Raw genomic sequence first — 13,630 nt, 5'->3', positions numbered from 1 at the left:
TTAAAGTTGCTTTAAACACATTGATTCATATTTCCTTCTGATCAGCAGGTTCTCCTTCGCTAACGCTAATGCTAACTGTACAGAGCAACGGTGCTCTCATTTTAACAGTGATGCATTGTGGGACTTCTATAAATGACGCTCAGTGTCTCTGCCCACGAGGGCCTTAAAGTCTCCCAGTAGAACCATGGAGTCCCCCAGATGGACCGCTGTCCAGCCGTCCTCTCAGGGACTCCAGCGTTCCATCCCAGGGTTCCATCGTCAGAGGGAGGCTAAAGCTGTGTAACCATGGAAACGGTTTCCAGCCCAGTCCGGTCGTCCAGGATCAGACAGACGGATCAGCTGAAGCCGAGCAGAAACTCTTAGACCTTTATTTTATTTTGAAAACTGAACTCGGACGTCAACAACTCAGGTTTTCACAATAAAGTCCGCTTCCCCCGGACCGACCAATGAGAGCAGAGGGGCGGGGCTGATGGCGGATAGGGGCGGGGCTGAGGGCGGAGTCTGGGCAGAGCTACAGCACAGAGCGAGCAGAGTCGCCGAAGTATTCATAGAAGATCTGAGGGTGGGCCTGCTGGAACTGACGGAGGAGGCGCTTCCTCTCGCGGGTGGAGGTGTGCGGGTCCAGGTGGATGTTGTTCAGGAGGCTCCACAGCTCCTGGGTGGTGGTGGTGGTCCGGGTGGAGGCCTGCTGGCAGGAGGTGGAGCCTGGAGGAGAGAGAGAGTCACTCATGTGTCTACACTGGTGGAGCGGGAGGGGCTTCCTCTCACCCGTCACATCAGGCTCCGCCCTCTGCTCCTCCTGCTCCACCCGCTGCTCCACCCGCTGCTCCGGGCCCGACAGCTGAACACTCACCAGTTTGTGCAGAGAACCTGGAATCTGCAGCAGAGAGAGAGCTGACGGAGGAGACTCCGCCCATCCTCCCTACGACTCAGGACTGACGGAGGAGGCTCCGCCCATCCTCCCTACGACTCCGCCCATCCTCCCTACGACTCAGGACTGACGGAGGAGACTCCGCCCATCCTCCCTACGACTCAGGACTGACGGAGGAGACTCCGCCCATCCTCCCTACGACTCAGGACTGATGGAGGAGACTCCGCCCATCCTCCCTACGACTCCGCCCATCCTCCCTACGACTCAGGACTGACGGAGGAGGCTCCGCCCATCCTGCCCCCCACCTTGAAGACGTCGTGGACGTTGCTGAGCATGAAGACCAGCAGCAGGTCCTGCTGGTCCTGGTTCAGGGTCTTCCCGTCCAGAATGGCTCTGGAGAAGCAGGTCTGCACCACCCGTCTGTTCTCCACCTGCAGAGGCAGCCTGGGTCAGGAACCACCACCCCCCCCCCCCACCGCCCCCGCCCGGCTCTCACCTCCTGGTCCAGCCGGACCTGGTCCGGGTCGGAGGCCACGGCCATGAAGGCCAGCAGGTGGTGCAGCTCCACCCTGCGGCGGGACGGCAGCAGCTTCAGGCACAGCTGGAGGGCCTCCAGGGCCGGGTGGAGGCGGGCCTCCACTGGGGGGAGGGGGGGGGCAGGTCATCCACCGTCCTGCTCCTGACTTCCAGCCCTCCCCCACCCCTCCACCCATCCTCCACCCCCCTCCCCCGTCTCACCGAGCAGCTGGGTGACGGCGCTGTAGACGTCCTTCATGCCGATCGGCAGCAGCGCCGCCCGCCCGGCGCCGCCGTAGTGCCGGGCCAGGGTCCGGAACAGGACCAGCTTCCAGCGGTCCAGGGGGGGCGGGCCGGGCGCCGGGGCGCCGCCGGGGGGTCCGGGCGGGCCGGGAATCGAACGCTGGCCCCCGGCCGGGGTCTCTCCGGGGAACCGGTGAGGGAGCTCCCGGCTCAGCTCCACCACCAGCTGGTCCGGGAGGAAGTCCAGGCAGTCCAGGGCCGCCCGCAGCCACCGGTCCTCCCTGGAACGCCACAGAACCAGAGCCTGCAGAACCCAGAACCACCACGGAACCAGAACCACCACGGAACCAGAACCACCACAGAACCAGAACCACCACGGAACCAGAACCACCACGGAACCAGAACCACCACAGAACCAGAACCACCACGGAACAGACGGAGCCAGAGAACCCAGAACGTACTGCGAGTCCCTGAAGGCCCGGAGGATCTGGCGGTCCAGCTGGCTTCCGCTGTGGATGGGTTCCGGGGCGGGCGGGTTCCGGACGCAGTGCAGCAGGCCGTCCAGCAGGGGGAGCTCCACCAAGTCCAGCAGGCGGAGCAGCGTCTGCTCCCGCCACACCTCCTCCGCCCCTGAGGGGGAGAGAGCCGGAGCGTCGCCGTGGCGACGGGGAAGAACCGCGGCTCAGAACCGGAACGTCGCCGTGGCGACGGGGAACGGCGATCCACTCACGCGAGTCGGCCAGCGCTCCGCCGGGACTCGGACTCGGGTTCTCCGCCGGGGGCTCCGGCTGAGCGGGACGCAGAGGAGTGGACGTCTGGACGGCGTGAGAACCAGCGGGACACAACCGCTCCGGCTGCCTGGAACAAACAGGAGGCTCGAGTCCCGGACACCCGCCGGGGTTCCGCTGGGGTCCGTCCTCCAGCCCGTTGGGTTGAAGTGGAGTGGAACCGTGTGAAACCGGTGGAAAAGGTCAAAGGTCAGAACGGCTGTCCACCTGTCCACAGCAGCCCCACAGAACAGGTTCTGGATCCCGTTCTCCAGCGCCCCCCTTTCCAGATCCTCCACCGCCGGAGAGCAGCCGTCCACAAACCTGGAGGGGGGGCAGGGTCCAGGAGGGACAGACACCAGGGGGGGGACAGAGACCAGGGGGGGGGACAGAGACCGGGGGGGACAGTCAGACCGAGAGACAGTCGGTCCAGGTCTCTGACCAGACCCTGGTAGAGGAGTATGTAGAGGTGTGTGTGTGTGTGTGTGTGTGTGTGTGTGTGTGTGTGTGTGTGTGTGTGTGTGTGTGTGTGTACCTGTAGAGGGCGCTCCTGCTGTCCTGAAACGCGTCTCGTTTCTTCTCCTTCCCAAACACTTTATTTCCCACGGCCTCGAACACACCACACTGCAGCAGGACCTGACACACACACACCACCCTGTCCCGGGACACACTGGCGCCTGTCACACACACACACACACACACACACACACACACACACACACATACACAACCAGCTTTCACTACTGGATGTGTGTCTCAGTGTGTGTGTGTGCGTGCTCGTGTGTCTCAGTGTGTGTGTGTGTGTGTTCTTGTATTTCTATCCTTGTTGGGGCCAAATGTCCCCACAAGGATAGCAAAACGTGGAACGACGTGCCTTGTGGGACCTTTTTCCGGTCCTAAGTAGGAGAAACAGTGTTTTCTTGACCATGTTGTTGTTACTGAAAAAAGTAAAAGTGCAAAAACATTTCTTTAGGGTTAGGCTTTGTTGTGGTGTGGGTTAGGGTTAGGGTAAGGGTCAGGGTTAGGGGCTAGACATGAATGGGAGTCAATGGACGGTCCCCACAAGGATAGAAATACAAGACTGAGCGTGCTCGTGTGTGTGTGCGTGCTCGTGTGTTTCAGTGTGTGTGTGTGCGTGCTCGTGTGTCTCAGTGTGTGTGTGTGTGTGTGTGTGTGTGTGTGTGTGCGTGCTCGTGTGTCTCAGCGTGTGTGTGTGCGTGCTCGTGTGTCTCTGTGTGTGTCACCCGTCTCTGCTCTCAGATGCTCCTGCAGGACGTCTGCAGCTTCGTTGCCGAGGAAACAGTCGCTGTGAGACTTGAGGTGAAGTCGTCTCCGTTTGACCGTCACCGAGGAGCGGAGGCGATGGAGGAGAGAGCGCCACCCGGAGGCGGGGTGGGGGGGCCGGGCGGGGGCTGGAGACACACCTACACACACACACACACACACACACACACACACACTCACAGGTCACCTGGACCGGTTAACTTGGGGTTAAATAAAGGATCCGCTTCTTCAGGACTTTTATTGTGAAAATCCCTCCTTCAGGATCCACCTGAAGACGCTTTATTCCAGCAGAGTCGGTTAAAACCTGGTTTTAGAGGATTGAATCCCAGCGAGGACCCTGCAGGATAACGGCTCATTATTCAGCTTTGAACCAGGAGTTCAGAGTGATGGATCACTGACAGATCGCAGGGCTGAAGAGAATTAACGGATCTGAGCTGAAAAATACCAAGAAGTATTTTATACCGAACTCAAAAACATTTATTGTGAGAAAATAATAGGAGTCATTTTAAATAGAAGTGGAGCTTTCTCTGTGTTTTTGTGTTGTTGTTTTTCCTGGTTTTGACTCTTTGGCGTCTCAGCGGCGCCACGCGCTCATTGACGCAGCAGGTGCGTTTGATTCTCTCACCGTGAGGACGGAGGCTCAGCTTCTCCTCCAGGTGCAGCGCGGCGGCTCTTTCTCTGATTGAAGACATTTCAGGAGCGGGTCGAGGTCAGGGAGCCGAGCCGAGCCGAGCCGAGCCGAACCGACTGGAGCCGAGCCGAGACGAGAGGAGCCGAGCCAAGCCGAGCCGCAAGCGAAACTGAGCCTCCGTCTGCCGCTGTCATTTAAACCTCCGCCGCTAGGTGGCGCCAGAGCGCCGATTGAGCCGCAGGGACGCGGAGACGGACCATGAAAAATCAAACAAGCCTTTATTTTATTTCCTTTCACCTAAAACTTTCATTTAAAAAACTTATGTTTAAAAAAAAAAAGATGATTAGAAAAAGGAAAGCAATGTCAGAACATCAGAAATAAACAATGATCATTTTAATAATGGAATAAGATTCAAGAAAAAAACTATTGTCATACCAGTTCATTTAATCAGTTAATAATAATAATAATAATAATAATAATAATAATAATGATAATAATAATAATAATAATAATATTAATAATAATAATAATAATAATAATTATTATTATTATTATTATTATTATTGTTGTTGTTGTTGTTGTGGTAGCTGTGTGGCCGAGTGGTTTTCTACTCTTTAGCAAAGTTCCCAGGAGTTTTACTGAGCAGTTTGGTTCTGGTTCTTGAGTCCCGGCAGGAATCTCGCCCGAGTTCTGGTATCAGAACCGTGTAGGAGAACGGTCACGTTCCCCTCAGGAGCTCTCAGACCGTCACTCTCAGCAGGTCCTCCGACTCAAACCGTCCGGCTCCGGCACGCCGAAGTCCCTCCCCCCACACGCCATGCAAACGTCACTCCAGAGGTGAAAGGTCGGCTTGTGTCAGAGCGTCCTCACCCTTTCACCAGGTGTGTGTAGCGTCATGAAGATGAAGCGAGGCGCTGTTCAGGTTCCTGTCGCTGATCGACTCAAACTGCAGGGAACCAATAAAACCACTGGAAAAACAGCAAACAGCCTCCGATGTCCTAGATCAGGGTTCTGCAACCTTTATGACCAAAAGACTGATTTTTATGACTTTCTGCCCAAATCAAGCTGTTCTGAAGCTCAGGAAGCTTCATAACAGTTTGGATTCACAAGAAAAAAACTCGATCCAATGACGTATTTCTGGTTCCAACTTCAGTGCATGACAGTAACATTTTCTGACCTGTTTTTCTGTCTGATTTTAACAGGTTTGTTCTTTTCAAGCATTTTTCGTAGACAGTTTTCAAATTTTAACAGTTTTAACCATTTTACCTCTTTTTAAGTAGTTTAGTCTGCGCATTCTTCTTTTACAAATTCTAAACATTTCTGGTTTTTCAACCCATTCTATAAATTTTTCCCATTTTTTGTGGTTTAAGTTTCACTTGAACCTTTTTTGAATCCCTTCAGAACCGAGAGTGATTCTTTTGTAAAAGTTCTCAACTGTTTCTTGATTCACGTGGTGAAGGATTAATGCAGCCGCTACAGAGAGCCTGATGGGTCACAGGTGGCTCCAGAGCCGCAGGTTGAACACCCCTGGTCTAGATCATTTGTGCTGCCTGATCGACCTGCACGCGCTCTAATCAAAAATCCATTAAACGGGTTTTCCCGCGGTTAAATGATATATAGTCGTCCTCCAGATGCCCGAAGGACCCACGTTCCCCGGGTCAGCTTCCAGGGTAAGAAGTGTAAACCAATAAAAACATTTTATTTCAACGCATAAATCCACATTTAAATCAAATGTATGAATATGAACAAGCTAGGAAAGTTTTTTGGTTTTTTTTCAAATTCGAGCAGGTATATTTAAGGCTAACAGAGGCTAGTTAGCATTTAGGTTAGCATTTCACATTTCACCGCAGGGTGTTGCTTTTTTGTTCAAACCCTCCAGAGAAGTTCGACACTGAGAACTAACAATGAGTGTTTGTGAAAACGTTTATATGCTTCTGAAATACTTTCCTGCGGGAATTATTTTATAAAAATCGGACCACTTGAATGTACGCTAACGTGGGAGCGGCACGGACGTGTGTTTCGGATTAAGTGGTTTACGTGTTAACTGGTGCCGTCCAGCGCCTGTCGTTGCTGTCAGTTAACAGCAGATGTTAAAACAAGATTCTCAAAAGGTTACGACTTTTAGAAACGTCAGGGTATAATGCGGTTCAACGTCGTCGCGGTTTTAGCTTCTGTTGGTAGCAGCAGCTCGGATCGCTGGAGGAAGTGGGACACCAGTTAGCAGGGAAACCAGCTGATCTGGAACACCGGAAGCACACGCCGCTAATGGTGAGTCAGCGTTTCATTGAGTTGAAGGACGATATTTGGTTTAAAGTAAAGTTTCGGCTGATTCATGCAGCTGTCGTTTGTAACCACAATTACCTGCTAATGGGCCATTTTCACAGCTCCACTACTTCCTGAAATTAACTGTGCACATTCATTTCCTGTCTTGCATTATTGGCCAAAATGATTAATCCAGGTGTGTCTTGTTGCAGCAGTCTAAACCAGACACACCTGGATTAATCAGTTTGGCCAATAATGCAAGACAGGAAATGAATGTGCACAGCTGTTTTCAGGAAGTAGTGAAGCTGTGAAAATACCCCATTCTGCTGCTTGTCAGCGTTATTTTTTTCACCACTTCAGATGGAGTTTTGACAGGAGAAAGTGAATAAATGTTAAAGTTTACCTTAAATTCCTGAAAGCACTTTATAAAAGTTCCTGGGATGTAATTAAAAGTTTTATTAACTTTTAGATAGCAGGAAGAGAATCTTAGTAAATTGTGAGATTTTCTGATTTTTAATCAAATAATTTAAGATAGCTCAACAAATTTAAGTCCTGACCGTCTTGTCATGATCGATAGTTTCATTGATTTCAGGCCGAGTTCAGCTGATCTGGAATCGGAGGCTCTGAAGCGCATCTCAGCTTTTATCTGAGTTTCCTTCCTCCATCTCCTCGTCTCTTTCCAGGCGTTCTTCCAGTTTTGTCTTAAGTCTGCTGCAGTTTTCTGCCCTGGAGGTTCAAGGTGATGGAGTCTTTCCTGTGCTCACACGCTGACCTCTAGTGACCTCTAGACCTCAGTGACCTCTAGAGGTCACTGAGGTCACTGACCCCAGTGTGTGCAGCTATATTTTCAATTAGAAGTACGAATAGTCAACTAAAAGTCTAGAAAATGACTGTTAAACACCGCTGGCGGGTGTTTTCCAGGCTGTTGTGTTGGTTTGTTGTGCAGAGATTGCATGTTCTTCCAGGCTGTCCTCACTGTGGTCTGTTGGGATGTTTCTGAGGTTCCGAGCTGAACTTTTGCCTGAACATTGTGTTTTTGAGCTGTTTTACGGTGTGTGTGTGTGTGTGTGTGTGTGTGTGTGTGTGTGTGTGTGTGTGTGTGTGGGGCCATAACTCAGCCGGAGGTAACACACACCGTCTCCTGCAGGACAGAAACGTTTTCGCCTCCTCTTTAATGTGGGTCTTGATGTCTCGGAGCTGGTGGTTAAAACCTGCTCATGTGGATCACGGCGGTTCCTCCCTGCACGCACACACACACACACACACACACACAGACACACAGACACACACACGGGCTGCCGCACCACCGGGGTCACGGGGTCACTTTATGATAGTAGCCAATTCCAGCAGGGATCATTTGGTCCTGCGGCTGAACGGAGAACAAAGCTGGTTCTATTAGAGCAGCGGCTGGTGGAGACCTCCCACACACACACACACACACATACACACACATATGCACACGGAGCGGAGGCAGCTGATTGGCCCGTCGCGGGTCAGATTAAGCCGCCCAGATAATTTAAAAAGCGTTGACATTGCAATTTGTCCGGGGACGGTTATGGCCGTGACCCCTATTAGCGGCGATGGGCCGCCTCCCGGCAGCCGGGCGGCCGGCGGCGGCGTGACGGCGGCGTTATCGCCCCGCCGCACTGGAACTGCTGTAAAACAGAGGGAAGGACGCGTGACGCCGGTTCCCCCGCCATTAGCCGGGATCGCAGCACATTACTTCCCGCGTGCCGTTTAGCAGATGAGCACGTCGTTAAGCGCCGCTTATTACCGCCGATTCCGCTAACCTTCACTGTGTTTTCCCTCCAGGAGACAAAAGTCAAGACGATGGAGCAGAGCGGCGAGGCCAGGCCGCCGGCCGGCAGCCAGGGCCGGCAGGACCGGCAGGACCGGCAGGGCGTGAGTCATTGCCTCGTACAGGAAGACATGCTGGGACCCGCTAAGTAGGAACCGTGTGACACTGCTGAGTCCAAACCAGGTTTTGGCTTGGGGTACAGATAACCACGGTTTGGTCCGGACCTCGGTTTTTGCGCCACGGTTTCGTTCGGTTCACATTTTGTACATAAAGAGAAAAACTTTTTCTCCCAAAAATCTCCCTTTGTGTCGCTCATCAGCAGAAACTGCATTTCACAGTAAACATTGACAAATAGCATGATCACTGGTGTCCTGGATGATATCATGCGCTTCTCTCACGATCACAGATGCTGAACGTCGTGTCTTCAAATAATAAGATCCTCTTGTTGCCTGACGGCTCGTTTCCATCATACAGCAGCAGGAACCAGGCTGGAGCTCAGAGTTCTGTCTCTGGACTCTTCGCTCTGCTGGTCATGCCTTCTGTAGGCGCTCAGTGTTGCCAGATCTGTTCAGTAAAATACGCAACAAAGTGGACGTGTTTGGAGCCACCGATCGGGGCTTCAGGTCTCAGCTGGGTTTGGAGGCAGAAAAGCCAAAAACGGCACTTTGGAACAAGCAAAAGAAAAAAAAAATCCCACAATTTGCCACTGTCAACATTGACAGGTGACTTTTCAAAATAACAAGCTGATGATAAGCAGCGATTGGACATTAGCTCGCGGAGGGAGAGCGTTTTCCATCGGTCTGGACCGGACCGGCGCGTACGCACGACCACGGGCTGAAAGGCAGCCGTGTAAAGGGAAGGACAGAACCGAAAAACCGGTCCGCCGGGGCGTGTTGTCCGGCGCCGAGCGGACCCAACGGTTCAGCATTTTGCTGCGTACGGTTGCATCCCTAGTTTTGGCCCACGGGCCTCATGTTGGACTCCTGCTGGTTAGCGGTTAGCATGTAGCTTGTGGGCCCGTTAGCAGCCGGTTCCTGGTCTCGGTGTTCTGTTGTTTCCAGGGTGGAGACGACGCGCCGGACCAGACGCCTCCGCCCGGCTCTGGCCCCGCCCTCCTGCCGCCGCCCGGCCCCGGCTCCGCCCCCGGCCCCGCCCCCCCGGCAGCGGGTGGAGGAAGCGTCCTGCTGCAGCTGCTGGAGTTTAAGGCCCGGCTGCTGGAGGCGGTGGAGGAGCTGCACCTCCGACGGGTAAACCGGCCAATCACAGTCCTGCTTTTCACTGTTGTGGCGACGCCGAGAGGCGCCGCAGCGTCCGGCTGACGCTCCTCAGGCCCTCGCCTCGCTGCAGTGATGGAGGCCCCACACCTCCTCCCAGAGGTCAAAGGTCAGCTGCTGGAGCAGCAGGAAGAGTCTGAAGAGTGACGCACGAACGTCGCAGTGGACGCCGTTTCCACAACGCCGTTTCCACAACACCGTTTCCACAACGCCGTTTCCACTGGCAACCAGAGAAGGTCGACTCAACGCGACGCCGCGACGGACCCTGGAGTAGAACCGGGAGAATAAGTCATTAGTTGTGACTCGGACACCAGGACCAGGACCAGGACCAGGACCGGGAGTTCCAGACTGGCAGCCGTCATCAGCAGCTGCTGTCATGTTTGGCGCCTGGTTTTCAGTGTTTCCATGGAAACGGTTGTCGCCTTCACGGTGTTGTCGTGTAAAACGTGAAAACTCGCCGTTCTCTTTGGAACTGATGTAAAGGAATGAGAACAGAGAGCATGCTGGGACCCGGTTCGACCTGGTGACCCCGCTGTGACCCCTGACCCCCCCCCCCCCCCGCAGGTGGAAACTGCTCCGGAGTGAAACTTTGTGCAGCGGGAGGCGGAGCCGCCGCCCTGCAGTAAAAAGTGACACATTTATAACGTACGGGCCCTGAACGCACCGCCGGGCTCTCAGCGCCGCCGCTGATATACGGTGATTACCGGGCCGCCCTCACACACACACACACACACACACACACACACACACACACACACTCACTCGGTAATTATTCCCCGGTGGAACAATAGCAGCTTCCTGCTCCTCCTCCGTCCAGCTTCACTTTAATAGAACTTATAAAAGCGCCTCGGCTCCCACACACCCATAAACCCCGTCACCTCCTCCTCCTCCGCCCTGCTCCTCCCTCCTCCGTCAGCGCCGCCCGACCCGCCGCCGCCGCCGCTGTCTGAACGCTGCCTGTTTTTCAGGGTGCCCAGGCTCGCCTGGAGGGAGAGGTCCGCCAGCTGGTGCTGCAGAAGCAGGAGCTGCAGTGGGGGAAGGTAACGGCGCCGGAACCCCAGAACCCAGAACCACACAGAACCCAGAACCGGCACAAACCCACCCAGAACCACCCAGAACCGGCAGAGATCCATTCAGAACCAGTAGAAACAAATTAAATGTCATTTTTTCTTGTCGTTTGCTTCACATTCAGATATTCTCAAGTAACTTAAAATACTTCATTTCACCAGAACGGCCGTGGCTGTTTTCATTAACGGCTGATAAATCTCACTGCTGGTATATTTGTTATTTTTTATTTAATGCTGCATCATGTCAACAACAGTCGGTTAGCAGCCGCCTGTCAGCAGCAGTGCATCATGGGAGAGATGGTTCAGTGTTGTGATGGTTTAACTACCGGACTCTTGTCTGTGTTCAGGAGTCTGTGGAGCGTCAGATTGAAAACCTGTCCCGACAGAACCGCGAGACGCTGGACGGCCTGAAGAGACAGGTGGGCCTCGCTGCACGCCGGCTATAGAGCGTCCGGCTGTAGAACGTCCGGCTGTAGAGCGTCCGGCTGTGGAGCGTCCGGCTGTAGAGCGTCTGGCTGTAAAGCGTCCGGACCCAGTTCTCCTCTGGTTCATCTTCCTCTCAGTCGGTTTTTGATCATCTTCCTTTTCTTGGGGAAATACTTCAAAACTTGTTTCTGTTCCCATTTGTGTAGAAGTTACACGTTCTGTGTTCCAGCAGGTTCTCTGTTCCGGCAGGTTCTGTGTTCCAGCAGGTTCTGTGTTCCAGCAGGTTCTCTGTTCCAGCAGGTTCTGTGTTCCAGCAGGTTCTGTGTTCCAGCAGGTTCTGCGTTCCAGCAGGTTCTGTGTTCCAGAAGGTTCTCTGTTCCGGCAGGTTCTGTGTTCCAGCAGGTTCTCTGTTCCAGCAGGTTCTCTGTTCCAGCAGGTTCTGTGTTCCAGCAGGTTCTGTGTTCCAGCAGGTTCTCTGTTCCAGCAGGTTCTGTGTTCCAGCAGGTTCTGTGTTCCAGCAGGTTCTGTGTTCCAGCAGGTTCTCTGTTCCAACAGGTTCTGTGTTCCAGCAGGTTCTGCGTTCCAGCAGGTTCTGTGTTCCGGCAGGTTCTGTGTTCCAGCAGGTTCTCTGTTCCAGCAGGTTCTGCTCGCTCCTGGTGTGTTCCTGGTGTCGGTTCTCTAAATGCTGGATGAGCGGCAGCAGAGCCTCGCTGACCAGGAGACTGGCTGAGAGGCTGCTGAGCTCTGAGCTCCTCCACTGCCTTAGTGCCACTGAGCAACCCGCTGCTGAGGCTCTGGAGTTCTTTGTGGGACTTTATCCTCAGTGTTTTTTGGTGTCTTCCTGGTTCCAGTAATCCGGCTGTTTCTGTTTGGTCTTCAGCTTCAGGCCGAAGTGAGAAGCTGTGAGGAGGAGAAGGTGAGGAGCAGACAGCTCTTCGTCATCATCATCATCATCAGAGGAGTAGTGGTGATGAAGGCTCGACTCCCGTTTCAGGAGAAGCTCCAGGCGACGGCGGCGCTGATGGAGAAGGACGTCCACAGCCTGACGGAGGAGCTGAAGACGCTGCAGGTGTGTCGGTCCGCCGGGCCCGGCGTTTTGGGGACGTTTCCATGACGATGAAGCTCAAACAATGAAACGTTAGCGCTCCGTCTGAGAGACCCTCGAGGCCGATGTCTACATCAGTCTGTCACTGCTCCACTGCTTCTGTCTGGTCATGTTTTCAGCAGGTCAAAGTTCACGCTCTGTCTTCCTGTGTTGCAGCTGCTGAAGTACAACTTGGAGAAGAAGTGCGGCGAGCTGGTAAGTAGAGGGGGAGGGCCGGGGGGTGGAGGAGGGGGGTGGAGGAGGAGGTGGAGCGGCTCCTCCTCAGTATCAGACACTCTGAACTGTCAGCGCAGCACACCGAATATCTCCATTAAAATATTTTATCAGCTGGCCTCGCTCCGTTTAACCTCCCGCTGCTGCTCCACCTCCTCCTCCACCTCCTCCACCCCTCCTCCCTCCCTCCACCTCCCCCGCCCCCCAGGACAGGACCGTCTGCTCAGCTTGAGACACGCAGTCAGACCTGGTCGGCAGTTTGAGGAGCGATGAAGCTCTGCGAGGCGTTTCAGCTGCTCCATCACCTGTCCAGCACCACCCGACACTCTCCTCCGTCACCAGCACCACCAGGGTCGCCTGTAGCCTGTAGCCGTGGGGGGGGGTTCATTATTTTGTTCCAAAATAAGTAACTTCAAAATAAAATCTGCGTCGTGTTTATGCCTTAATATTCTTTTTTCTTTTTTTTTTTTGCTTCTGGTAGAAAACGGAACAAAAGGCGCGATGTAGTCATTATACACATTAGAAGAATGAACGGTTTTGTTCTTCGTCACTGCAGGAAAGTCAGACACCAAAATTGCACAAAACAGCTCTGTGACCGGAGCAGCTCTGTGTTGCCAGATCGGGCGGGTTTCTGCCAAATCAAGCTTCTGTATTGAACATGTCAGACGGGTCGATGAAATGATTGTGTTTATGACGTGTTTTTTTTTATTGTACAAGTACAGTTTTATCGTGTATTTTCAACCGAGATGGCGGTTTGGCTGCTTTCTATTGAGGTAAACAGGTTTCATATTGTTTATGGGGGTTAACGACAGATCTGGCAACCTCCTCCAGCGGACTGCAGAGACACCGCCAGCGGTGATGTGGTGATTCCGTTCCGTAGGCAAAACGCAGCCGGACCTAACTCTAACCCTTTTTTTAGCGGTAGCGGGTAGCCTGTAGCGGGTAGCCTCTAGCGGGTAGTGGGTAGCCTGTAGCGGGTAGCCTCTAGCGGGTAGTGGGTAGCCTCTAGCGGGTAGCGGGTAGCCTCTAGCAGGTAGCCTGTAGTGGGTAGCTTCTAGCGGGTAGTGGGTAGTCTCTAGCGGGTAGTCTCTAGCGGGTAGCCTCTAGCGGGTAGCCTCTAGCGGGTAGCCTCTAGCGGGTAGCCTCTAGCGGGTAGTGGGTAGCCTCTAGCGG

At 53.8% G+C, this 13,630-nt stretch overlaps 1 protein-coding gene across 1 annotated transcript; it reads right to left on the bottom strand.

Annotated features, from left to right (window-relative positions):
• Window positions 1-38: 38 nt before the first annotated feature.
• Window positions 39-4,419, bottom strand: LOC115392381 (DEP domain-containing protein 7-like). The gene is made up of 10 exons (XM_030096973.1): window positions 4,307-4,419; window positions 3,642-3,821; window positions 2,933-3,074; window positions 2,326-2,721; window positions 2,092-2,283; window positions 1,610-1,911; window positions 1,368-1,510; window positions 1,177-1,302; window positions 821-877; window positions 39-763 (listed from the first exon to the last, which is right to left on the bottom strand). The coding sequence occupies exons 1-10, from the start codon at window positions 4,371-4,373 to the stop codon at window positions 512-514; spliced, it is 1,857 nt and encodes a 618-aa protein (XP_029952833.1). The 5' UTR covers window positions 4,374-4,419; the 3' UTR covers window positions 39-511.
• Between the last annotated feature and the right edge of the window lie 9,211 nt (window positions 4,420-13,630).

This window comes from Salarias fasciatus, chromosome 7 (genome assembly GCF_902148845.1).
Source record: "Salarias fasciatus chromosome 7, fSalaFa1.1, whole genome shotgun sequence".
Taxonomy (NCBI): domain Eukaryota; kingdom Metazoa; phylum Chordata; class Actinopteri; order Blenniiformes; family Blenniidae; genus Salarias; species Salarias fasciatus.
This window is presented reverse-complemented; position numbering and strand designations above follow the sequence as displayed.